This window comes from Rhamphochromis sp. 'chilingali' (assembly GCF_963969265.1).
Source record: "Rhamphochromis sp. 'chilingali' genome assembly, chromosome: 22".
Lineage (NCBI taxonomy): Eukaryota > Metazoa > Chordata > Actinopteri > Cichliformes > Cichlidae > Rhamphochromis > Rhamphochromis sp. 'chilingali'.
Genome location: NC_137950.1, coordinates 5,613,696 through 5,639,223, shown reverse-complemented (window position 1 = coordinate 5,639,223; position 25,528 = coordinate 5,613,696). Strand labels below are relative to the sequence as shown.

Here is a 25,528-nt window from a genome sequence, read left to right as displayed (position 1 = left end):
CACTGACGTGAAAACTTTTTGTTATTCGACTTGCTAAAATGACGAAAAGTGGCATCATATCAATTCTTGAATCAGAACTGACAGGAATTTTAGGAATTAAGCCCATTACACGATGAGTGTGTTGCAAAAAGTGACACGAAATTCTGAATTTTTCAGATATGAACTTGTAACATACACACACCGAACCGAACGAGTTCACTGAAAAAACAAACGTGGACGTGAAATGAGCTGGTCCTGATGTTTGTGAAGAAGAAAAGGAAGAAACTTGAGATTCTGGTTTTATCCGATTCTCGTGAGAAGGCAGCGGCGGGGAGAATTTCATGGTTTGATTCCAGAGTTGAAGCTTTCATACATATCTCAGCATGTCAGTGGGGCTATTTTACTATTGTTGGGACAGCATCTGACGACACAGAAATCATTTCACAGAGCTGACTGACTTAGAGACGTACAGCTGTGTCTCTCGCAAAGTACTATTATTTTACCACGTCTATATTCAGTACCAGTGCGCGCTTTGAGATACGAGTGCCAAATGCAGTGACGTGATTGGTCAGATGTGTTCATGCAGTAACTATAACAAGAACAACAACATGATCTACTGTGCAAATACTTGTGTGATAGATATTTCAGGTCATACTGCCCAGCACTAACTGCAATCCAATTCACATTTGTTGATTACAGCAAAAAACAGTTTAACTGACGTTTTGCTGCATTTTAAACCCATAAAACAACTGAAATAACTACGGCTCACACAGTCTTAAACTACAGACTGGCCACTGAGCGACTAAGGCCACAACAATTTATGACTACTGGACTAGACCAAACCACACAGCAACTAAATCTAGACGAGTAACGATCACTGCCTCAACCACATGCAGCTGTTTACTACCACACACACACTCAACAGCACTCGCAGACATGCATGTTATATTAATGAGTTAGCAGACTCTTTTCCTATTTACCTGAACCCACCAATAGAACACCATTAACGGGGCTATGACTATGAGGAACATTGGGGTGAGGGCACAGCATATGAGCAGCACATTCAGTGTGTACCAGAAAGTGCGCATCCATATGTCAATATTGTCTGGGATCTGGGAGTCTATAGCATCCACATCTTTGCTGAAGCGGTTTAGTAACCGCCCAGTAGGGGTGCTCTCGAAGAAGCCCTGCGGAGCTCGCAGGACCCCCTGAAGTAAGTTGCGGTGTGTGAGCTTGGCTGCCTGCAGCATACTGTAGGCCCGGCACAGCAGGCAGTTAATCAACAGCAGCGCACCTGCGAGACAGGAGGGGAGGGGGTCAGGTGTGACAACACAATAACGCCTGCGTTAAATGGATGAGCAGCCTGTGAGACAGCAACTTTCAGTGTCAGTGCAGGTTTCCCAGAGTCAGTCCTCTACGCCACTTATACACCTCATAAGTGGCATTTTATCATCATATTCTTTCATTTATGCTTCCCTTTTGTGCACATGGTGCTTACTTTTAATATCTAATGGAAAACTACCAGATGTGGAAATTTTAAAAGACTAAATAATTAAAAATTTCATTAACTTCAACAGAGAAATGTGAGATACTGCTATCATTTCACCTAAGAAGGTGAGGTCACACTGGCCTTCGATAAAAATAAAGTTTATTTAGTTGTGTTAACAGTGCTTCACCACTAGAGGGGGGTATAGATCACTAAAAACTGACTGACGTGACTTTGATTTTGTTCACGATACAGTGATGGTGTGAATGTGTTTAGGAGCGTGATCTGTGAGGTGTGTGTGTGCATGTGCATCGCAGCAAGCTGCAGGCAGGACAGGAAGTGTTTTGGCTGTGGAGAAAGAGCAAAGTGAGTTTACAACTGAAAAGGAAAAAATGACAGCAGGAGGTGCTCATCATGGACAACATTGCAGGCTACGGAGGAAACAAAAACGGTTACAAATTTTGCTGCGGTAAACATGCAAGCAGCATGCCACTTGAGGAAGAGGAAGAGCCCCACATTTTCAAGGAAAAGAAGAACTGAGAGGACACATTTGGCACGCGAGCCACACTGCCACCCGACCCCACCCAAGTACCTGGACAAAGACGTATATGACAGCCAGGGGTACTATGACAACAGCAAAAATGGGTGTGCTGGAAACAATAACTAATATAGTGGAGAGAGAAACGAAGAAGGTGCCCAGGAACATGAGCACAGTGGACGGCAGAGCCTCATCTATCACGTAGATGTCCTTGGAGAAGCGGTTGATGATGCGTCCTATAGGGGTGGTGTCAAAGAAAGACTGGGGCGTGTGGAATTTGTTGGTGAGCAGGTTAAAGTGCAGCTTCTTGGCTGCACCGATGTTCCCCATGGCTAATGTGAAGGAAGCAATCATGATCAGGATACCTGGGATTAGGTTAAACCACAGGAGCAGAAGAAAAATTGATTAGGGGGAGGAACGTTTCACTGTAGAACGAGAAAGCAGCTGTTATAAATAGACATGGGCAGCTTCTGTCCTGAATGTGAGGTAGTCAGGGGAGCAGTTCACCATGAAAGGAGCCGCAGTTAAAGAAAAAAAGGATGTCTCTTGTATACAAGAACAATGCTCAGTGTATTCCAATTAACGATGCTGTAATCAGATTAACTCTCCTTTGGCTCACAGCATCTCTCCAGAGTTTACTGTACAAAAGAGAAGCATTTCAACTGGCTGCAAAGCAAATCTGTTCCGATTATTTCAGTAAAACACAAAGAAAAAGCTGTGAGGGTGGAAGTGGAAGTATAAAGTAGGCATTCAGGTTCAACAATCCGACATGGCAGCTGTTTGCATTTCCGCATAAAATACATGCATTTAAATAAACATTCAGCATCAGCGTGTCTTACCTTGTGCAAACCCCAGTGCCGCGTACACCCCCACCCTCATCTGAACATTTTCCGCGGTGCTATTCGTCACGGCGTCATTGGTCCACTCGCTGAGCCAGATGTTTGTTCCGATGGAGGCAGCGCTCTGACAGCCGTACAGGAAGCAGATGACCACTGACAGCAGTGGTCCGACTGCCTTGACGTACTCCAGGTACACCTTTCCTTTCACCTGGGATCAAAACAAAAGATAATTCAGGGGTCGATGTGGTCCAACCAGTGAATACCAGGTTGCTATGTTGCAGTGAACGCTGAGCAGTCGTGGGTCAAAGGTGGAGAACTTTAAAATGAGCAGTTATATATTTGCAGGTTAAAAAGAATTGAAATATGATGCACCGACCTGGCCGGTTTCTGCCGTTTCTGCCTGGATGAGTTTCTCCATCTCGCGCGGTTTCTTCTTGTCTTGCGACTCTGAATGTTTTCGCTGGCTGCAGCCATGTCTCCTTACTGAACGGGACCTGGGGTTCTCTCCGTCTGAGGACATAATGCTCATCTGCCTGTAAAAAGGGGCACAGGGCAATGAGCTCACGCTACTGAACAGGGTCAGGATAACTGGTGGCGATAATGCATTTATTCAACTGCTATTTTGTGCAAAAAGACTCCATATTTTTCAATTTGCTTAATGTTTTAAAAAGCTCATATAATTCTTGAGAAATTCCTGATAAAAAAAAGACAAAGTTTGGAGTTTATGCAACAACCGTTTTATCTCATCCAAGTTTAAATATCCAGTTTTTTTCAATTTACCTTATAAAACTTCTTTTTGCTTCATTGATCATTGGTTCACTGTCCACCATGTCTGTGTGGTTGCTAAGGGCGTCATCGGGGAACAATTCGTCATCTTCAATGATCTCATCTGTGAGAGCAGAACACCAGCATGAGATACTATTGAACCATCAATCCGTTCTGCACCAACATGAGGTGATATGTAAGGGGAGGAAATGCTGTACCGCTGGCCTCATCCTCCTCCATAATATCCTCCAGGGCATAATTTCTGAGGAACTCGGCGAATGCTCCATTCTGCTTGAGGAGATCCTGATAGGAGCCCATCTCTGACACCCGGCCATCCACCATCACCATTATATTATCCACCTGAGGCAGGAAGCTGATGCCATGTGTCACCAGGATGCGTGTCTGGAGTCAAACACAAGAAACTTCTGTCATGCAATAAACCAGTATGACAATACCATTTGCATGAACAAGACCAATTAAACTGCCGAAAATGAAAATATTAGACTTAGTGATTTAATTATTGAGGAAGATCATCCTTTAGCCCAAGGCTATAATCTGGCATATTTACATTTGTTATGTTCATTAATATGTATTGTCCCTCTTTCTAAATAAAACTAAAATTAAATTAAAATTAATATTGTCCATCTGGGAGGGGGAAAAAAGCACGCGATCCCAAGCGCTTATTTTCTGCGTACAGCCTTGTGCAACAATCCCTCGAAAACCACATTTGCAGGAACCGCCGATCTGTCCTGCACATTAGGTTAGAGGAGCTTTAGAGCAAGCTGGATTCCAGATATTCACTTTCATGGTATTTCTATTATTACAAGGTCAAGACTTTGACTTGGCTGTTCCAAAACATTCGATTTCTTTTGTATTTGACCGTTCTGATGAAGAATGACTTGCAAGTTATGTTTGTTTTGTTATGTTGTGTATGTTTTGCTGCATGACTCAGGTTTTCTTGAGATTTGGTTCTTGGGGGGGGAAAAAAACATCCTGAATTTGCTGAATCTGGGTGATGGGAAGCAGGTGAGCCAAAAATAAACTTCTCTCAACTTCTAGCAATTTAATCCTAGAAAGCACTGAGGTGACAAAGCCATGTGTGACGATTGAATCTCAGAAGATTATCACAACAACTCATCTTCTGGGAAGCTCAGAGATATGTGTGCATGCACTCATAATTTCCTTTCAACTCTCCTTTTCATACATCCCTGTTTCTTAAATAAATACAGGACGCACACTCACACCTGACAGGAAACACCTGCATTTAATTTCACCAAAAGGCAGAGGTCTCCACACCCTTCCCCTCATTTTTTTAAAAAAAATATTGAACCGCTGTGTACTTTTTAGGTTCTTGTTCCTACTTTTAAAAGCTACAGCCATTACAATTTAGCTGAATGCACTTTTGGTTCATAGTTCTCTTTAAAGTAACAAAAGAGAGAAGGAAAAAAAAACAACCCAAAAAAACCTAATGAACCGGCAGAGAACAGTGAGTAGCATCTTACTAATGAGGGAGAAAAAGATACAACTGTACATACTATATTAAATACTGCATTGTACAGTATATAAATAAAGAAAACCTGAAGGCCAGCTGTTAGTCAGGTTCAGTAACTTCTGAATATGACTACTTCCAGCAGAACGCTGCCACACAAAGTTACTCTTTTTACAAACTGGTGTCATAAATATGAAAAATCAGCAGATTGGAAAGTGATCAAACCTCATAAAACTTCCTGTCCAGTAGAAAGATAAGACACAACTTCCTCTTCTGATAAAATTACAGCTCTGCGAGGCTGTCCGTTTCACACTGAACTGCAGAAGTTTATAATGGTAGTCTAAAGCACTTGGGTGGTCAGGAAGAGTAGGAAAGTACTACATAAATACAAGTACATGAAACTGTTCAGACTCTAACGGTCGCATTCCGGCACAGAGCCAGACAACCACCTGATGTCCACCAACAGAAGGCCGGTGGATCGATGCCCAGCTCCTCCAGGCCATGTGTTGGAAGTATCGGCGTGTAAGTTACTGAACGGAGTGTGAGTGTATGCAAATATTAGATAAAACGCTGTGTGTGACTGGGTGAATGACACTTAGTAGTAGTAGACTTCAGCAGTAAAACTGAGCCGAAAGTAGCAGTTCATTTACAACATAATAGGACAAAGATTCATGTCATATTTACTGGTTGTGTTGTTTACAGAGAACCTTTACATCATCAACTAACCAGGACAGAAGTTGAGTTTAGAGTCTCCTCACCTTGCCCTTCAGAGCCCCTTCTGGGCCGATCAGGTTGTCAAAGATGTGTTTGGACACGTGGGCGTCCACCGCGGACAGCGGATCATCCAACAGATAGACATCAGCATCACTGTACAGAGCTCGAGCCAGGCTCACCCTCTGTCTCTGACCACCAGACAGATTGATGCCCTGCAGGACAAAAACCAAATAAAAAGGCCGAGGCTGAATTTATATCAGAGTTCCTCGAATCAGAAGCCTGATTACATTAGCAACGAGTATCCAATAAATTCAGGAGAGATCTTTGATGAAAGTCATCAACAAGTGCTGAGAGAAAATTGGAAATAAAACAGATGCAGAAAGAGATTAAAAATTAAAATCAAGGAGACTAAACTCGCTCCCTGTGCTTCTGTACCTTCTCTCCTATCTCAGTCATGTCTCCTCCAGGCAGCACCTGCAAGTCTGGGGTTAAGGCGCACGCTTCCAGGACAGAATTGTATTTCTGCTCATTGTACGGGTTCCCGAACAGGATGTTGTCCCGCAGGGTGGCGTTCTGTATCCAGGCCTGCTGAGGTACATAAGCCACTGACCCCTGAGGATAGAGACAGACAACCAGGTTCTTCTCACTTCCTCAAATAGGAAACCTTTTATTATCAGAATAAACCATGCCACATTTTCTAGAAATGATTCCCACTGCAATAGGACTGATGTGCCCTTTTTAAATGTAACGTTAAGCAAAATAATATACACATATATTCTACTCAAGACTAAGCTTTACAGTACTAAGTTATAACTTCCTTTTTGTCTAACTGGATTTTATATTTTATTACTTATTACTTCCAGAATTGAGCCTAAGTTAAGCTAAGCTAAGAGACTGCTAGCTCTCCTCATTTTTTTCCCAAAATGTCAAACTCTTATGAACGCTGTCTGCAATATTTTAAAGAATGAATGTACCCATATATTAAATACATGTTTATGTTAATAATGGTCTTAAATGTATTATGTAGACTGTTTTTAATTAACAAAAATGTTTAAAAGATGAGAAATTGAAGCCAAGTCCCATAAACCTGCATCATTTTCAAAGAAAAGCACGGGGCAACCTTATGGAGAAACCTTTAGGGAGCGGCCCTCAGCTCATTTGCTTTGTAATCTTGGTAAAAAGGTTCCTGAAGACTTTATGGGCTGCAGTATATTCTGTGTCCTTTATCTAAAACAGAGCAACTTGTCAGAGCCACTCCTCGTGCTTGACGTCTGGTTTTAAAGCAGCTGCATAGTGTCGTCACGGTGACCGTCCATTTTCCCACCATTACTGTTACTGAACCACAAAGATCAAAGAGCGTCATTAATTTTAGGCACAATGGCTACAGTCGTTTTTTTCATTCTTCAGTATCTGTGTTGATGTTTACCTGCAACATTTCAGACATAAACTGGAGGTTTATGCAAATATCAACATTCAATAAAATGAAAAACATTTGTAGAAGTTCAGATATTAATGTTCATTCTGCCAGCGATATTCGGGAAATTGAAAATGCTTGTTTTGTCTGTTTTGTTTTGTTTATTTGTCACTTGGCAGTAGTAAATAAACGCATCTTTTCAGAGGACAAATATCTAAAAACGAGTTTATTGAGTTTATCAGAGTTTTTTAGTAAGTAAGTTGCGTCAAAAGGAGCAAAAAAATTTGATGACAACTATTTGATCATTAAACACGAGCCGTTTCATTTTACATCTGGCCAACTGATCCAGCTTTCACACGAAAATATCAAATGGCGAAACTTTACAGGAAGGAAAACTGCAATAACTGGGTCAAAACCACCTGCTGCTTCCCGGTATGTTATTCAAAAAACACTAGGGGAATTCCTACCCGAACAGAAACCTCTCCCTCCACTTTTTCCATGTCACCCAGTAATGCTGAGATCAGGGAAGACTTCCCACAGCCAACATGGCCCACCACAGCCAGCAGGGAGCCCTGGGGCACCATCACGTTAATACTGCAAGCACACAATCAAATATTTTACTAAAACAAATACGGTGAATATAAAAATACGATGTGTGGCTTTCGTAGCATACTTGTGTAGAACAGGAGCGTCGTCTTTGCCCCACGTGAATTTCCCATTGACAACCGTGACTGCAAACTCTGTTGAGCAACAAAATGACACAAGTGAGAAAAAAAATCCAAGTCATCCAAGAACTGGCCAGGCAGGAGTCACTAGGTGAAAAAGAAAACAGTGAACTTGCACTCAAGCATAATGTAATCTAAATGACTAGACAAAGCAAAGTTTTGACAAGTTAATCCAAGTGTTTAATTTCACCTGTGACTGTGTTGCTCCTGTTTACGGAATCTGGATCCAGCTCATCATGACTCAGGAAATTTTGGACTCGCTTCAATGAGACGCTCGCCTGAGATGTAGAATAAACAGATGCATGCAATGAATTCTGCTAAAGAAAACCCGAAACACGAACACAGCGCAGGACGTGAAAAAGGTTCCCACCTGTACCAGGCTGCTGATGACTTGGGGAAGCATGTTGAGGGGAAACCTAAGGATGTTAAAAAGCGAGATCGACACGAAGGCCGTCTCCGCATCCAGGATGTTTTTTTCATCCACAGTTACATACACGGCAAATGTTGTCAAGGCAACCTGGAAACACATGGGAAAAGCAGACCACTCAGACATCAAGGTTCATCGGTTTAATGCAGAGAGGAGGCAGAGCCGTGATGCCAGACAGTCAGTGACTCGGCAAGGATCTAAATATCAACAGCACCTTTAAGGCTGAAGTGCTCATTTACCCAACTAATAAAACATGCGTCCACAAAATGTGACCTAAAGAAGATAACAATTGCAGGCATGAGCACATGTGAAAAGAAACGCTGCTCACACACCATATGAAGACTTTTCTCCTTTCTTCTTTGCACAGAAACTTGACCTCAGGGTAAGGCCATGTGTATATATACACGCGCTTCAGTTCAGTTTCCTGTGGTTTTGTTAGTCCGCTGCAGAAAGACGCCTGCTGAGTGGTGAAAGTCGAAGCACTAGAAGCACTCTGGTTCTTCCAATATTGTCTCAAAAATCACACTTTTCTTAATATTTTAGCCTTTCGTAATTGGGACACAAACTTTCTGTGGTGGCTCCAAGTGCACCAGAATACTTAGTCACTGTAGGTTTATCCAGAGCTTTTCAGACTGCTTAACAAACTTTGATGGGAGATGTTTAGACTCATCATAAATCATTCGAGTAAATTATGTGTATGTAAATTAAACTGTAAATGCTAAACAAACAAATGGGGTTAGTGTGATCGTATCTGCAAATAATCTTAATCCAAATATTTTCATATCAAGGCCTAAAACCCCCTAACGAGGAGCTTCCTAATAATAATGCCAACATGTGACATTCTTATACAAGTTGGAAATGAAAGTCATGTTAATGTAAAGCAGCTTCCAACCAGTAAAGTTATTAAAATATGACTTTAAAAACTGACCTAGAAACTGACAAAGCTCTTTGTCAAGGCTTTTATTAACAAACCATAACAGACAAAAAGCTGTGCTGAAACCTATAGTGGTGTCATAATAATAAACTGTCAAATTTGAACAAGTTTTCATCCTGTTTAGATTTACTGTGTAGTCAACTTTACTTCATGAGTTTCTTGAGTTTTTTGGGGGAAGCCTACCAGGAAAGGCGCACTGGTCCAGGCCATGGTGGACAGTGCTCCGAGGTAGGCCGTCTTGCGTAGCACGATAAGCTCCTTTTGCCGAATGGCCAGAACCTTTTCTTTGAAGGAGCTCTCCCACGCGTACAGCTTGAGGACTTTGATGCCGTTCAGGATCTCGTTCATCAGCTTGATACGAGCATCTTTGTGCTGCATCTGCTCCACCTGACGATGATGGTGAGACCAGCTGTTTTTACTTGTGAATTTTGATACTTAAAACACAAAGGGGACTTATTTTTAAGCAAATCAATTGTGTGAATGTCTCATTCTGTTTGTTTTACACTGAAATACCTGATAGGCTCGAGTCTTCATAGCGATAAATGCATTAAAAGGGATCAGCATGATCATAACAGCCACCCCAGCAAGCACAGATGGACCGAGGATCTGTAAAATAAACAAGAGTCAGCAAATGATTAAATTTATGATACAAAATAAAGAAGAACTCTCCTGTGTGTAAATAAAAACGTGGCAGGTCCTGGATAACCACTACCTCCCACGGTCTGGTGAGGAAACTGTAGACTGACTGGATAAAGAACTTGATCCAGTGTGGCTCAGCTTGCCACAGCTCTGACCACGAGACCTTCCAGTCCATTCCCTTCTCCCACTGAGCCCACACCCCTTGCTGTCACAGTCTGTCTCTAGCTGTGCAGGTTTCCTCCACCCCTGTTCAGATTCCTTCCTAAACCAACTGGGTTCTTTCTTCTTCCCAGGTTTTGTTGCATCATGGTATTGGCATGCTGTTGCCAACACCAAAGTCTGCCGCAGCGGCTCTTCTGCCTGGTCAGCTCCTCCTGAGCCCTTCACTTCCTACCTGTCCTCACCTTTGTGGTGGTTGAGGAGGCTCTCTTACCAAACAAACCACAAATTTTTCTGACAGGCTGCTGAATGGAAGTCATAGCTTGGAAGATGACGAAGATGATCTCAGTGACCGACAATGGTCAGACAGCTTCCGAATTACAGTAAATTTTAGCTGTTATTCTCATGAGTGCATTAAATAAAGTCCCCTTGGCATAAGGAGAAGACTCAGTGTAACAGAAATACAATCTGTGCATGTACCTGCCAGAGGAAATATAGTGCCAGCATAATCTGAAGAGGGGCAGACCACAGCATGTTAAGGAAGGTGGTCAGATCCATGAACCTCTGCGCATCCACAGACATCAGGTTGACTATCTCTCCCACAGTAGATGAACGCTTGGCTGCATTAGTTATCACTAGTGCCTGTAAAAAAACAAACAAACAAGCAAAACAGAAGATCAGGGAACAAAACCCTTAACACCACAAGAATATTTTCTATGAAGCAATTGATTTCTCCCTTCTAAATTTAAATATGAATGTAATTTGTTTGCAGAACAAAAAAAATCTAATGGGATCGTTTCCTGCATACCTTCCTGTAGATAGCTCCGATGACAGCAGTGCGCACATTCATGCCAGTGACAAAACAGTACTGAAATTGATGGTGGAGTATGAGGGTTTGCAGCAGGGCCGTGAAGAACATAAGGCAGGCCAGCGTGTACCCCCACCAATTAGGAACATTTTTTTCTTTAATGAACAAGATCAGCATCCTGGAAAGATAAAGAAGAGGAATAATTTGATTAAAGCACATGAAGCTGAAATAACCAAAAGTGTAAACTCCTGTGTAAGCCCTCCATCCTCCATCCATGCAGACACACACTGCAAAATGTTAGTGTCATTTAGCGCACTATGATCCAGGTATCCTACAGTTTGGACTGTACAGACATCTGTTCTTTAACTATGGCCTTAAAATACTGGGGAGAACTGCTGACCTTCAACACCTGAAAAAAAAGATAAAAAAAAAAAAGTCTGGCATTCACAAAAGAGTGTTACTATTAGCAGAGACCTTAGCGGCTTTGTTGACTCATGGTGTGAGTGTGTCAACACACCACTGTTTCCCAGGCCTCTAATTTCTTCTGTGCTCGCCTGTTGAAATCAGACCAAATCAAACATGTTCTTTAATCAGCCGTCCTCTGACACCGTTACGAGGACACAGAAGTCACGAGGCTCACGAGACTTGGAATGTCCTCCGACAATCACCTGAAGCTCCTATGTTCAAACTGTGCTCATGCTTTTGCCCTCAAGGCGAGTCACGTTCCCCGAAATCTCAGCTAAACCAAAACTCTAGTCTGTTTTAACTTTTCGTGCATTTTACTTCATTAGTCTTGCAAAGTTTTTAAAGCTACAGACTTATTTGTATCTTTTTGAGTTAGCGACTCAGGACACACGTTATTTAGCTTAGCATGTCACCTTTAAAGCTTTACATACTATATATCAGAAACTCACTTATTCCTGACACTCCCTAACTTCCCTAATGTCGCATTCCAGAAGGACTGCTATTTCGTGCTATAGGGACAAATAACAGAACCTGTTTAACCTGAGATAGATACACTTAATCTGCAGATTATCTGCTCTTTCCATGGGTGATTACAGTATGTAAAGGCAGCTTAAAGGCCAGAGCTAGAATGACAGGTACATCCTGTTGTAACAGTAGATTTTTCATAGTATAGCATAGTATATAAACCAGTAAAGGGCTCAATGGCATGTCAAAGCTGAACATGAGGGACAAAATAGTTGTCTTTAATGTTTAAGTGTGTGGCAACTGCTTCTTCTGGTTAAGGGTTTTGTTATTACTGTGGTTATACTCTTAGAAACCACTTTTACAAGTTTGATTATAAATACAGTGCATCTGAAGAGCGCTCTTTACTTGCTCCACAGTTTGTCCAGTTACAGCCTTCTTCCAAAATGAGCTAAATTCATTACCACAAAATTATGTACACAATACCCCATGATGAAGGTTCCTGCTGACCTGAGTGACCTGTCAGGGTCGAGGCAAAGATGAATGCAGACATGTACTGAGACATCCTCGATGATAACCTGCTCCAGAGCACTCCTGACCTCAGACTGGAACAAAGGATTTTCACCCAAACGAACAATGAGTCTAAGTACACAGCCAAGATAACAAAGGAATGGCTTTGAGACCACTCTGTGAATGAGTGGCCCAGTCAGTGACTAGCTGGGCACTGATGCGCTCCATCCAACCCGATTCAGCTTGAGAGGTTCTCCAAACAAGAATGAAAGGTGTGCTGAGCTTGTGGCATCATACTCAAAAAGACTTGAGGCTGTCACTGAGGATACCAAAAGTGCTTCAAGTACTGAGCAAAGGCTTTTAATTCTTATGTGCATGTTTTATGCACTTTTTCCGTTTTTAGTAAATTTAAAAGAATTCCAAGCAAAGTTTTTGCCCACTTTGTCATCATGGGAACTGTGTGTAGAATTTTTAGCAGAGCAATGAATTTATTAAATGTTGAAAAAGACTGTAACATGACAAAATTTGGAACAAGCAACAACAGCATCTCTGTGAAAGGAAACATGCTGTACATATAAAATATAAATAGGAATCACTGGATGGCGTTACCACCGACATTCTAATGAATGTTTGGAAGGACTGTAAAGTTTTCCCTTCACTATTTTTTTCCCTCTCTTTCTCAGACGGTATTAACTTCCAAAAATGGCTCAAAATTAGTTTTTCTATTTTACATATAAGGCATCGTATTAAATCCTGAGATCCATTTTTCCATAGAGGAGAGGCTGGAACTTTAACATTAAGTTAGGATTTTACTTGGGCATACTACAAAAATAAATGAAAAAGCTGTCTTATCAAAAGATAACTGTCAAATAAAAGGACAGAAAATTTGAAATTAAAATTTCCCCCCACTGTGCCGCAAGTAAGAATGATACATCAGTGTCAGGAGGGAATGTTCAAACACATCAGTCCCACAAAAGACACATGCAGGAAAACTATCTGGGAAGCCATCTCTGACAGCTTATCTACACAGTGATAAGGATTTCTGAGAAAGACTCCTATCATTGAATTTGCACCCTGGGCTACTAAAGGCATAAAGAGGAAACATATTTACATGAGGAGTTTGCATCCTGAACAAGGCCAGTGTACGCCTTTAAATATAGACATCTAACATGCTCTGCATAAAGAAGACCGAAATGCAAAAACACAAACGCAGCATGCAAAAATGTGTCCTGGAAATGGTATTCCACAACACTGGAACAATAGTTGTTTGTGTGCTGTAGTAAAGAGAGCACGCAACAGTAGAGTAGAATCTTTGTCTTTACTTCAGGAGCTGTGGGTTGACAAAGGTGATGATGTCCTGCAGGAGCTTGTAGCCTGAGCCAATCAGAAAGTAGGGTCCAAAGGCCTTGACGAGGGCGCGAAGGAAGGATGGCTGGTGCGCGACTTTCTTACTGGACAGCAGCACCTCTACTTCCTCTGGGCTGCTTTCGCCTTCTCCTCCTCCTGAGATGTGGTTGGTGGTTGACGGCGGGGGCTTAGCGTACGTAGCCTGGCTAGCCACACTCTCTTCACTGTAGGGGGGAGGATTTGGGTATTTAGGATGGGAATGAAAGAAAAAGAGCAAGAGATTCAATACAATTACATTTTATTTATATAGCACCAAATCATGACCAAATCATCACCTCACGATTTATATTGTAAGGTGAAGATCCTATGATAATACAAAAAAACCCAACAATCAGATGGCTCCTAGAAGCAAGCACTCGGGAGGAAGACTCCCCAGTAACAGGATGAAACCCCTGAACTAGGCAGAAAGAGGCTTTTGCACTGGACCTTCACCAGGACCCAAGCATAGTGATTGAATCATGTGAGGCCAAGATAACATGTTACTCAAGATTCAGAGGTGCTTTTTTCTGAATAACATCTGTTGTGAACAGATAATTGGCACAACAATTTGGATCAAAATGTTTGGAAGGAAAAGTCTAACTTAAGTTTCTTTAATGACACATATCCTGACTGTTTAACTACAGCAGCAGAAAGTGGCACTCTCATACTGATAAAGCAGCATGTTATGTTATGTCTGACTCCCTCTGCCAAATATTTAACATTTGCTAACCCTTTCAGCAGGCTTTCAGGGTCAGCACTGGCTTTCGTTAAAGCCACATGCTAGGCACAGGCACAGTTCAGAAACGAGAAGATGCTGCGCTTCACATGAAATCTCATACATCTTTGGCATTACAGGTCTTATGTTAGAAGATTTTCCATTTGTGTGCTGTGCTCGCAAAATATTTGTCTCCAGATTTTTAAAATATTTCAAAACAATTACTAGTAATAATTTGATATGAGTTTCGAAAAAGTAAATTAAACTGCCAGAGCTCCTGACTATCATTGGATTTAAATAGCTTTACCGTCTGAGGTCCAACCCCAACAACTAAATCTAACTAACTCCATAAGAATGCGTAAATTTTGACACATCAAAAAACTATTCACATTTGTTCCAAAAAAATGAAAATTCTGCCTTTTGCCTCCCAAATACAGGGTTATGGTGTGGTTAGGGTTACCACCTATGCTAACGTAAACCTCAGATCATAATACTGGGGCGATCGTGGCTCATAGAGTTAGCAGTTCGTCTTGTAACCGGAAGGTTGCCGGTTCGAGCCCCGGCTCGGACAGTCTCGGTCGTTGTGTCCTTGGGCAAGACACTTCACCTACTGGTGATGGCCAGAGGGGCCGATGGCGCGATATGGCAGTCTCGCTTCTGTCAGTCTGCCCCCTGTGGCTACAATCGTAGCTGCCTCCACCAGTGTGTGAAGGTGAAATTGAATGAATAGTGGCATTGTAAAGCGCTTTGAGGGCCCTGAAAAGCGCTGTATAAATGCAATCCATTATTATTAAAGTCAATTGTTCTCTTGGTCAAAGTGACTGCTATTATATCCGTTTGATATTGTACAAACTTTTCAAATGCTTTCTTAGCCAATCACTTTCCTTTGATGAAAATACCAAATGCATTTAGGAAAGTGTTCAACAAAAGATACAGGAGGTAATATTATTGACCTTTAGACGTCGTCTCAGGTTGCTAGCAAAATTTCTTCAATTTGAAGCTAGTTTAGCTGCAGATTTGATGATGTTTATAAATGAGAAAAATGTTTGCCAGTTTATGGCAAACATTGGAGGAAACGACTGACTACTCAGTCCTAAATTGCAAAGACACTGTAACCCATTAAAGGATTCAACTTAAATGTAAAGTACAGTGAACTGTTGATACTAAATCCCTGGAAATGTAATAAAAAAAATCCCAGAAAAGCAGTAAATCACTGTCACGTACTGACTATAATTTACCATAGCTGATGAATCACACTATGAGAGCAACTGCCAATGTTCAGTAGCTAAACTGTTTTAGCTCTAAATTATACCGCATAAACAAATCATACTTCAGATTCCCTCTGCAAACCTGGATCCTTCCAGTGGCGAGCAGCGATGCAAACATCGGAAAGGGAGAAAACAACAACAAAAACTACAGCATTAAGAGTTTTTGTGGCTGTTGGTGGCTGCATTTGCTTAAATGGTATTAATGGCATTATTTGCTCAAAAGAAGCTCAGACAACTTCTGTTCAGCATACTACACAAAGTGTAATACAAGCTTAAAGCACAGGAGTCTGATTACAGCAGTGAAGTAAAGGGAGACTACAGTTCAGCAAACAAATGTTAACATGAAACAGGTTTACAGGTCACTACTGAAAAGGCCCTAACCAAACTGTTCCCTCTCATTTTACAAGAAGAATGCACAGACAGGAAAACTGCACAGAAAGAGGAAGCAGCCTGACAGAGGTCGGAGTTCAGCAAAGTTGTCAAGCGTGTTTGCTAAAGCGGTACAACGTGTAGCTGGAATGCTGTTCCCAGCCGGCAGGCAAGGAAAGTAATTTCTCCTGCATGAAGCTGAACAAACTCAAAAGAATAGAATCCAGCATCCTTAATATGAGAAAAGTCATTCACTTTGCAGAGCAGCGGGAGGTGGACTTAATCCTCACAAGCTCTGACAGTAAAAGCCCGAGATATTCCACAAACGTACAGGAAACATCAGAGCAGCGTTACTACAAACGACCTGCTTTCCTTTATAATGTTGCAGTGCATTTCGTATATCCTCTCTGATGCCTGCAGACGCTCTCTGTGTGAGTTGTTGCTGCAGTCTGTGTGCATGGAGTTTCCCACAACTCTTTAAAGTAGAAACGGTGTGTGGTAGCTTCAGATACTGATACCCTCCTGCTAGGGTTACAAAAGAAACGCGCTAGTAGTTTCACTTGTGCAAAAAGGAATGAACCTACGCCTGCATGCGCACAACCATACACAAAGAGCTCTGCCCTCTACGACAACATCCCTTCCCTTTTCTAGTCTAACAAAGAACTAATAAATCTGCCCTTCCTTTGAAAGCCTGAGCCCGGGGCTACAATCAGCTATGGCTTTTTTTAAATTCACATTATGTGGATCAAAGAAAGCATTTATAGAAATTCAAATTAGTTTATAAATGTGAACTCTTAGGTTTTCACTGACTGCTCACTGCTCAGACAGCTGGAATAAATGACAAACAGGAGAAATGTAAACGGTCTAGAGGAATACATGCACAACAAGAGAAAGGCACACAACAGAAAAGTCAGCGTGTTGCAGGAAGACAAAGTAAAAAGGTTTTAAAAACACAAAAAGGTGCAATATTAGCCGCTGCATACGTCTGTGTGCGCCGGCATCATTGGACTATGTTACATTTAAAAGTTTTGTAAATGTCATTGAGCCACAAAGAGAACTTAAGGCGGACACTGTTCAGCATCCCTTACCCCATCTTCAGCTGGCTCAGAACGTGCTCTCACTGGCGAGTTAGCAGCCAAAAACAACACATTGTCTGTGTCCTTGCTTGGCTTCCAGTAACATTTTGAAATTGCTAAGACCTTATTCTAGCATCAGCCTTCTCCAATCATCAGATCAAGGCCTTTTAACTATTCCCCATTTAGAACAACACTTCATCAGCTCATCAGGCCGGTTGAATCCCAGTGAAAAGGGGTTTGTACAATTCTGATGAGCTTGAAAGTCAAGTTGGTATGACCACCTTTTTTTTCTCATGACCCCCAACACCAGCAGCCCCAAACCATGACAGTGCAAGAATTTAAAATATGGATTCATCACTCTATCGGACCCATGGACACTGATTTTCAGCCTAGTTATAAGTCTGCAGCCTTTTCTCACAGCTTATCTTCCTTGAGAGTGACTGAAGATAGTTCTCCAGGTTTAGTCTGAAGCCTGGAGAACTGTCGTGTAAGACCACCTTAAAAGACATCAAAGCCTGTCTTATTTTAAGCAAAACACAAAGAAATGAAGTGTAGCTCAAAGCTTTTAAGTTTAACATACCTTAACTTTGCCTTGGCCTCCTCCTTCTCCCACTCATTAAGGAGCCTGGGCACCATGACTTTGGAGCTATCGCGCTTGTTCAGAGACCACAGGTCTTTGGCCTCCAGGGGCATTTTGTAGCCCTTTACAGCCATACTGGGAAAGAGAAGCAGCAACTTAATTCAATCTGTTACATTAAAGCAATTCATTGCTACAAGTGTGACTGAAACAAATGAGACATTATCTAAATGGTTAAAGTGCATGTTTGCCTCTTTTTTCTGTTTAGTTTGCTTTGATTCATTGCCAACATGTAACACTAAAATTCTTTATCCCAGAGCCATCTTACCAATACATGTTGTCCTCAAAAATACTTAATTGAGTTTACTGAATTAGCTAATGATCATTATGTATAACTGGATTGAATTTCACCGGAAACTGGCCTCATGTTTTTTTCCCCCACAGAGATGCATGTCTATGCAAAAATAACAGATAATAATAATAATAATAATAATAATAATATGATATTGCAGTATTAAATAAGCTTAAGCTACATTATGAACTAAGTAATTATAATCACAGTGCAAACTACCCCCATGTTTTGACATCATGTGATATAGTAAGTAAACAAACTCTTCAGTGACAGGTTTGGCTGAACAGTGATTCATGAAAAATTATCAGGAAACAATATTTGTAGCATGGAGTAACGGTGCCAGCAACATTTCTTTTTTTTCTTCAAAAGGTATTAAACAACTAATAAACTGTAACCAATAAACTGTACAATGTAGGAGTAAATAACTCTTACATTTAGGTAAAGTTGAGGTCAAGCAATACTAAATAATATAGCCACAGTATGTGTGCATTAAAAAGAGGACTGAAGGGTTGAAGCACTAATATGAATGAAGGAATGTTAGCATGGTTTATGATGACCTTACATTTATTTATTACCATGGCAATTGCAGTCACTATGAGAGATGTGAACAAAGATCACACTTTTATCATTCTGCATGTTTGAACACAGTGAATACTGTGTAAACAGCCACTAACATAATGACATATATTATTAATTGTGGATTAGCTAACATAGCATGGAACAAGCTAACAGCAAAAGTAACAGCGATTTCTAAGCTTCTTCATTCATTGTTTTTTATGACTGCAAACGTTTTACATTTTACCACCAGCTGTGGTCGAGGTAAGTCGACACTGCTTGTTCAGTTTCACTGCGTTTATGATCACTGCAATAAAAAAGGAGAAAGGAAAGGAGAAACTAGCGCTAATCTAAACAACAATAGTATGAAGCTAAATGACTCTCAGGCTAAGCTAAGTGAGATACGTCCAAATAAATTAGATTGACTTAAATTATCCTAAAACATTTTTCTTGTTTTAAGAGGGCTAATCCATCTTGAGAAAAAGCCCCAAACTAAAGATTTAACAGACTAGCACGTCCTACTATATTCACAGAACTACAAAAACTGCTTGAAAAATGAATAGCAGGGTCTAAAGATGGAGAAACGAACACCTCAGAGCCTTTAAAGCCCCAAAACATTTAGTGTATACCACAAACTGTTGGTCTGTGGAGGTTGGTTTGGTGGCAGACAGCAATGTTAGCTTACCTTGTGAACCACCAAAAAGTGATCCTTGAGAGAAAACCTGCTGTAGCTTCAGGGCAAGGATTCTGGGGGAGGGGAAAAGAGGATGAGTGCACATAATATGAGACCAGGGAGGTTAAATGAGGATAAAGAGGACATACTGAGAAGCCAGTAACAACTGAATTCAGTGTGTGACTGTGTGACCTGCTTTAACAAGCACAGAGCTGCCCCGGAGCGTGCTCAGACTTTCAGCTACTCAGAACACTGACTTTATGGTGTGAGCAGGAAAACACAAAAATTATTTATGAGCGGACTGTGACCGATGACTCACAGGGTCAGTGACAACATTGGAGAAGAGAGGAGGTTTCTCGTTGAAGCAGCAGAGAATGAACTCACAGACCACCATGCTGAAGTAGAAGTAGAAAGTGGTGAACCGCAGCTTATCTGTGACTTCGCCCTGTAAAGTATAACAAGAACACACACGCAGACACCAAGACATCAGCGTTTATCAGTTTTTGGGATGAGATGGCTTTTTGGAAAACACACCATGTCCTTGAAGTACCAGTCCACAACATCAGTCACCTCAAGGAGTGTTTAAATCCTAAGCTAAAGACCCAACAATATTATATAGAAACCTCAACATTCACACGACCCCTGTGAGAAAGCCTTTGGCGACACTGGAAAGTCCAGTTCCCTTTTAACAAGAAGAAACCTCCAGAGCAACCAGGCTTCAGGGAGGGGCGGCCCTCTGTCATAACCTCCTCTAACAGATGAACAATGTTATTCCTCGACTGCACCTTTCAGACCTGCAGCTATATCAGAATTCACAGGTGTGTCTGGGTGTTGTCATTGTGTGCAAAAGGTTCTTTGTGACACATGATGATATGAGTTACTGCTTACAGCAATTTTACAGCTTTATGACAAAGTAAATGGAAATTTAAAAAAGAACCTTCCTTAAATTCTTATTCAAGTCCTATGCTTTGGTGATGAATGTAAAATTCACCCCTTGCAGTCAGGCAGCAGGCAGCCCCACCCATGCATTGCTACGATCATCCAGGAGAAAGGTAAGCATGAGTTGTAAGTGTGTGGGTGTTAGGAACATTCGCATGAATGGATGGAAGCTGACCGCAGGATATTCGTATGTAAACACCTTTTGACATATGAATGGAGGTAGAACCGTTGGATCTGTATGTGTGTACAATAGTACAATACTACTGGCAGCTAAAATAAGCATTGTCACAGTGAGCACAGCAGTGTGCTGAGGTTAGGATTTGGTTCAAAGGCTAAACAACCCTACAAGGTAATAGAATGGCTTTTCCATTCACTAAACATCCACACAGAGGAGAAAGTATCACAAAAGCCAAAAGTCTGCAAAAATCAGGCACCCCCTTTTTTGCCACTATTCAATTCAATTTTATTTATACAGCACCAAATCATAACAACAGTCCCCTCAAGGCGCTTTATATTGTAAGGTAGACCCTACAATAATACATGAGAAAAACCCAACAATCAAATGACCCCCTATGAGCAAGCACTTTGGCGACAGTGGGAAGGAAAAACTCCCTTTCAACAGGAAGAAACCTCCATCTAACCAGGCTCAGGGAGGGGCGGGGCCATCTGCCGCAACTGGTTGGGGAGAGAGATGGTCTGCCATGAACCAACACAACAGATGTGAATCTGAAGATCTCAAACGCATGAATGTTGTCTGGTGCAGTGAATTTGTATTTACCATTCAGAAAGCACGCTACGTTGCAGCTATCAGGAGAGATCAACGCTGGCACCAAGAAACAGAGATGAGACAGAACCTTGTTGAGGGTCACGGGGGGACACATTTAGCCATAAATCTGATTATCCTCCACATGTAAAAATGTGAATATGAACCCATGTAAACACGCTAATTGGGGTAAGCCTTACTCTGATTATTGACTATAATCCCATCATTACGTGCACGTTAACACAGCTTTTGACCTTTTTATAACAGAAAACAAGTATATCACTTAAAGATTTTATACAAGATTAACATTCCCCACATGACAGTCATTCCATTCTCTGTTCTCCACAATAATATTAACTCGTGAAAAAAAGAATTACTTGTGCATACATATATCAGACATCAAAGCCTTTCATATCCAACACTGAGGCTGGTCATCTTTTTGAGTATTAAACGACACCAGCCACAAACAGAAACATCTCCGCAGCAGGTTGTACCTGCTGCGGAGACTCAGGTCGTTTGGGGTGGAGGGCCCACTCCTGAAGACCTTCTATGACTCTGTGGTGGCTTCTGCTATCTTTTATGGTGTGGTCTGCTGGGGCGGCAGCATCTCTGCTGGGGACAGGAAGAGACTGAACAGGGTGATCCGAAGGGCCAGCTCTGTTCTAGGATGCCCTCTGGACCCAGTGGAGGTGGTGAGTGACAGGAGAACGGCGGCTAAGCTGTCATCCCTGTTGGACAACGTCTCCCACCCCATGCAGCAGACTGTGACAGCACTGAGCAGCTCCTTCAGTGGGAGACTGCGGCACCCACGGTGTGGGACGGAGAGATTTCGCAGGTCTTTCCTCCCCACTGCTGTCAGACTCCCCACTGCTGTCAGTCGCACTTTCTCCTCTCCTCCTCACCCTTATCTTCCCTGCTTCGCCTCTATGTCCTTGTCTTGTCTTGTGTGAATTTACTTTCCCTGGAACAGTCTCTCACTGTCGTTCTCTAAACCTAAAAGAGAATTATGGATTTGATCAACTGGTCTCTGAGTGCTATTGACACCCTTAACGAGAAGTTGGGGCTCGGGAGAGCCTGAGTGCCCTGGAGGGACTTTCCCTGCCGGTTACACGATGGACGGGTGGAGAACTGGAGGACCGTGTGCCTGGCGGGACTGTCGATCGAGGACGCTGAAGATATCTACCTATTCGGAACCATGATAACAGGGTTTATGCTGATCGGCGTTGGCTTAGCCCTGGTTTATCAGAGAAATAAGAAAGCGGAACCGGCTGTTCAAACCTCCACAAGGCTGCCCGCTGGATTCGAAGCGACGGGACGAGGTGCGACCTCTCACAACGAACGTAATATGGTCAACACCTTGGAGACGCTTACAGCTGCTGTGAAGGCTCAAAACAACACCATTGAGCGTATGAGGGGAAACATCAGAGAGAGGCCTGCTCAAAATGAGACCCTTGAGCGACAGTTGGAAAACATCGCGGAACGGATCACTGCAGTTGTGAGGTCTCAGAATCAAAAGACTGACAACACCACGGAACAGAAGTTTGATACCATCATGGGGAGGCTCGCAGCTCTTCAACGGGAGATCGAGAGACCAGCCTCGGAGTGCTAGAATTCGAGCTGCTCACAAAGGAGAAATCAACAATATTCAACATTTGGACACCACGGCCCCAGCTGCAGGCCCAAGGCTGGAGCCCACCAAAACAACTCCCTGATAACGACTGTGTGATGACTATTCTTCCCGCCCCATGAAGGACACCTGGATTGGCTGGAGGACTGTTTACTTAGCCTGATAGGCCAAAGGACACTGTCTCAGCTAAACTATGGACACGCACACACACACACTTACACTGATAAGCACTCACTCATCCCCCTCCCTTTCCAACGCCTTCGATGCTTGTGCCCTACCGGGGATGATAGCAGTCAACTGGACCAGCACAGATGCTGCAGGACCGGATGCGCTGTCTACGCCGGCTCTCTCTTACCCTTTACCCGCCCCTGTTGCTTGTCTCGTGTTTCTATGGTGTATTGATAGTCATGTGCTTTTGTGCTGAGGTGTTTTTTCTTTTATCAAACTGTTCTCCCACTAGGAGCTCAGTCTGAGTGGAGTTTTTTTTTCTCCTCCTCTTACCTCATGTAGTGTATTTTCGTTGTTTTTTTCCTATCAGCCTACCTTCTGACATGTCTGCCCAATGTGATGTTTGTGTAAAGTTGGTCAGAAGGTTCCTTTGTGAGTGCGCATGCGCCATTAGCGTGCTGCCTGCTGTAACCCCTAATTTCCCTCGGGATGAATAAAGTATTCTGATTCTGATTCTGATTCTGAACAAAGACTTTAACTGAACAAACACACACATCCACACATGTGCAATAACACTAAGTGCAATAATCCTTTCTGGCATCGTTGTATTTTTACTCAGTTGTATATAGCATTCGTATTCTATTTTTATCTTATTAGTGTGAATGCTTGAAAAGCATTCACAGTATTGTTCTTCTAATCTTTATTATTAGTGTGAATGCTTGAAAAGCATTCACAGTATTGTTCTTCTAATCTTTATTAGTGTGAATGCTTGAAAAGCATTCACAGTATTGTTCTTCTAATCTTTATTATTATTATATTTTATTCTGTATTCCGTACGTTTTTTGTAATCCTACTCCTTCAAAACCGTTCAACTTAGAAAAACCATTCAAACACCGTTAGATTCCTATTCTTTTGGACAACACTGCTTCTATTTTTCATATTTTTAACATTTATATTTTTAATTTTATTCAACTTTATTCAACAAAAATTTATAATGTATTTCAATGGGGAGACCCTTCAAATCCTCATTCAACTTACTCATTTTTAAACTCTTACTACTTCCACATACATTGACATAGAGCCACCATTCAAACTTTAAAACGAAGACAAGACATTCAACTATTCAACTTGTATTTATCTTTTCAATATCTATTATACTTTTTCTTCAGTTCCAGTTTAAGTTTCATGATGTTTTTTCACCCGTTTCAGAGTTTATAATGGGTGTGTATGGGACGGAATGTTGGGGCTAGAGTGAGAGAGCTCAACTGCTAGAGTGAGAGGAGCAAAAAAATTTATCTTAAAATCTTTTTTAAAACTGCTGCTGTGTCCGCAGCGTTTGCTCTACAGGTATGATTTTACCCTCAAAACGTAGCCATGGCTGTCCTCTTTCATCCAATGTGTTTACTATTGTACTAGGTGTTATGGTTCTTTCATAAATGTCACCAATGCACAGCCTCCTCCCTCCAACTCTTCCATAGACTCTAATGTTAAATTGGCTCAGAAGGTTGGTTTGAAAATCAGAAGAGCATGGTGTCTTTCCACTGTCACCACGTCCATATAATAAACTCCACAGGCATGAAAACTGAGAATTCAGTAGACTAGAAGCTGCTGTCGCTCACGGTGAAAGAATTTCGTCAATACGACCTATACTTTTCACTTGGGAGCGATTTGTTTGGGCCTGACTTTTCTGTTCATTTTAAGCAGCAAAAGTGAGGCGCATGTCTGTGTCGTGTGTATGGAGCCATTGGGTGCAGTCACTATAGCAACCAGGCTCACACCTGCCTGCTTAACGAGCTCTGCCTGCCACTCTGCCAAGATTCATCTTAAACACTTCTCTTTCAACTGCTGCTGTGTCCACAGTGTTAAAGCCATCATTTTACCCTCAAAACGTAGCCATCGTTGTTCTCTTTCCAACACTGTTTTTCAAAGCTCAGACTTTTACATTTTTTAAACTGTGTGGATCCAAGCAGAGGGATCAGATTTTAGTCATTCAGCGATTCAAAGAATATGACCTTTTAATATTCATTCAGATGTTTTCTGACTCTAAATGTTCTTTTCTCATTTCTTAGGGTTTTCTAATTTACATTTAAAACATTTTCAGTTTTTTTCCAACTTCTTCTTCTGTGTAACGTTCAGCTTTTAGCAGTTCAGCACCTTTGTTTTCAGGTTAAATTCGTTTTTTTTTTGTTTTTTTTAATCTCATTCAATATTTTTAACTCAAAATTCAGCAATTAATTCATTTCAGTGCATACATTCAGATTCAAGCATTCACACTGCAGTTTCTTCAGAAAATGCACTTTCTAGTTATTATTATATTTTATTCTGTATTCCGTACGTTTTTTGTAATCCTACTCCTTCAAAACCGTTCAACTTAGAAAAACCATTCAAACACCGTTAGATTCCTATTCTTTTGGACAACACTGCTTCTATTTTTCATATTTTTAACATTTATATTTTTAATTTTATTCAACTTTATTCAACAAAAACTTATAATGTATTTCAATGGGGAGACCCTTCAAATCCTCATTCAACTTACTCATTTTTAAACTCTTACTACTTCCACATACATTGACATAGAGCCACCATTCAAACTTTAAAACGAAGACAAGACATTCAACTATTCAACTTGTATTTATCTTTTCAATATCTATTATACTTTTTCTTCAGTTCCAGTTTAAGTTTCATGATGTTTTTTCACCCGTTTCAG

At 41.5% G+C, this 25,528-nt stretch overlaps 1 protein-coding gene across 2 annotated transcripts in view; it reads right to left on the bottom strand.

The window, feature by feature from the left end:
* abcc3 (ATP-binding cassette, sub-family C (CFTR/MRP), member 3) overlaps positions 1 to 25,528 on the bottom strand; it is a 68,027-nt gene that overhangs the window by 9,242 nt on the left and 33,257 nt on the right. The window contains exons 5-23 of one of the 2 annotated variants that reach the window (XM_080873119.1): positions 19,644 to 19,769; positions 19,337 to 19,398; positions 17,748 to 17,882; positions 13,676 to 13,924; positions 10,917 to 11,094; positions 10,589 to 10,750; positions 9,824 to 9,916; positions 9,494 to 9,697; positions 8,320 to 8,466; positions 8,140 to 8,227; positions 7,898 to 7,964; positions 7,692 to 7,818; positions 6,246 to 6,422; positions 5,855 to 6,022; positions 3,826 to 4,009; positions 3,623 to 3,731; positions 3,219 to 3,375; positions 2,843 to 3,050; positions 2,058 to 2,368 (exon numbers count right to left, since the gene is read on the bottom strand). In XM_080873119.1, the coding sequence (XP_080729245.1) occupies positions 2,058 to 2,368; positions 2,843 to 3,050; positions 3,219 to 3,375; positions 3,623 to 3,731; positions 3,826 to 4,009; positions 5,855 to 6,022; positions 6,246 to 6,422; positions 7,692 to 7,818; positions 7,898 to 7,964; positions 8,140 to 8,227; positions 8,320 to 8,466; positions 9,494 to 9,697; positions 9,824 to 9,916; positions 10,589 to 10,750; positions 10,917 to 11,094; positions 13,676 to 13,924; positions 17,748 to 17,882; positions 19,337 to 19,398; positions 19,644 to 19,769 (2,952 nt within the window). Of the gene's footprint in view, positions 1 to 959; positions 1,274 to 2,057; positions 2,369 to 2,842; positions 3,051 to 3,218; positions 3,376 to 3,622; positions 3,732 to 3,825; positions 4,010 to 5,854; positions 6,023 to 6,245; positions 6,423 to 7,691; positions 7,819 to 7,897; positions 7,965 to 8,139; positions 8,228 to 8,319; positions 8,467 to 9,493; positions 9,698 to 9,823; positions 9,917 to 10,588; positions 10,751 to 10,916; positions 11,095 to 13,675; positions 13,925 to 17,747; positions 17,883 to 19,336; positions 19,399 to 19,643; positions 19,770 to 25,528 lie in introns of both variants that reach the window. The other variant, XM_080873118.1, reaches the window with a different exon arrangement.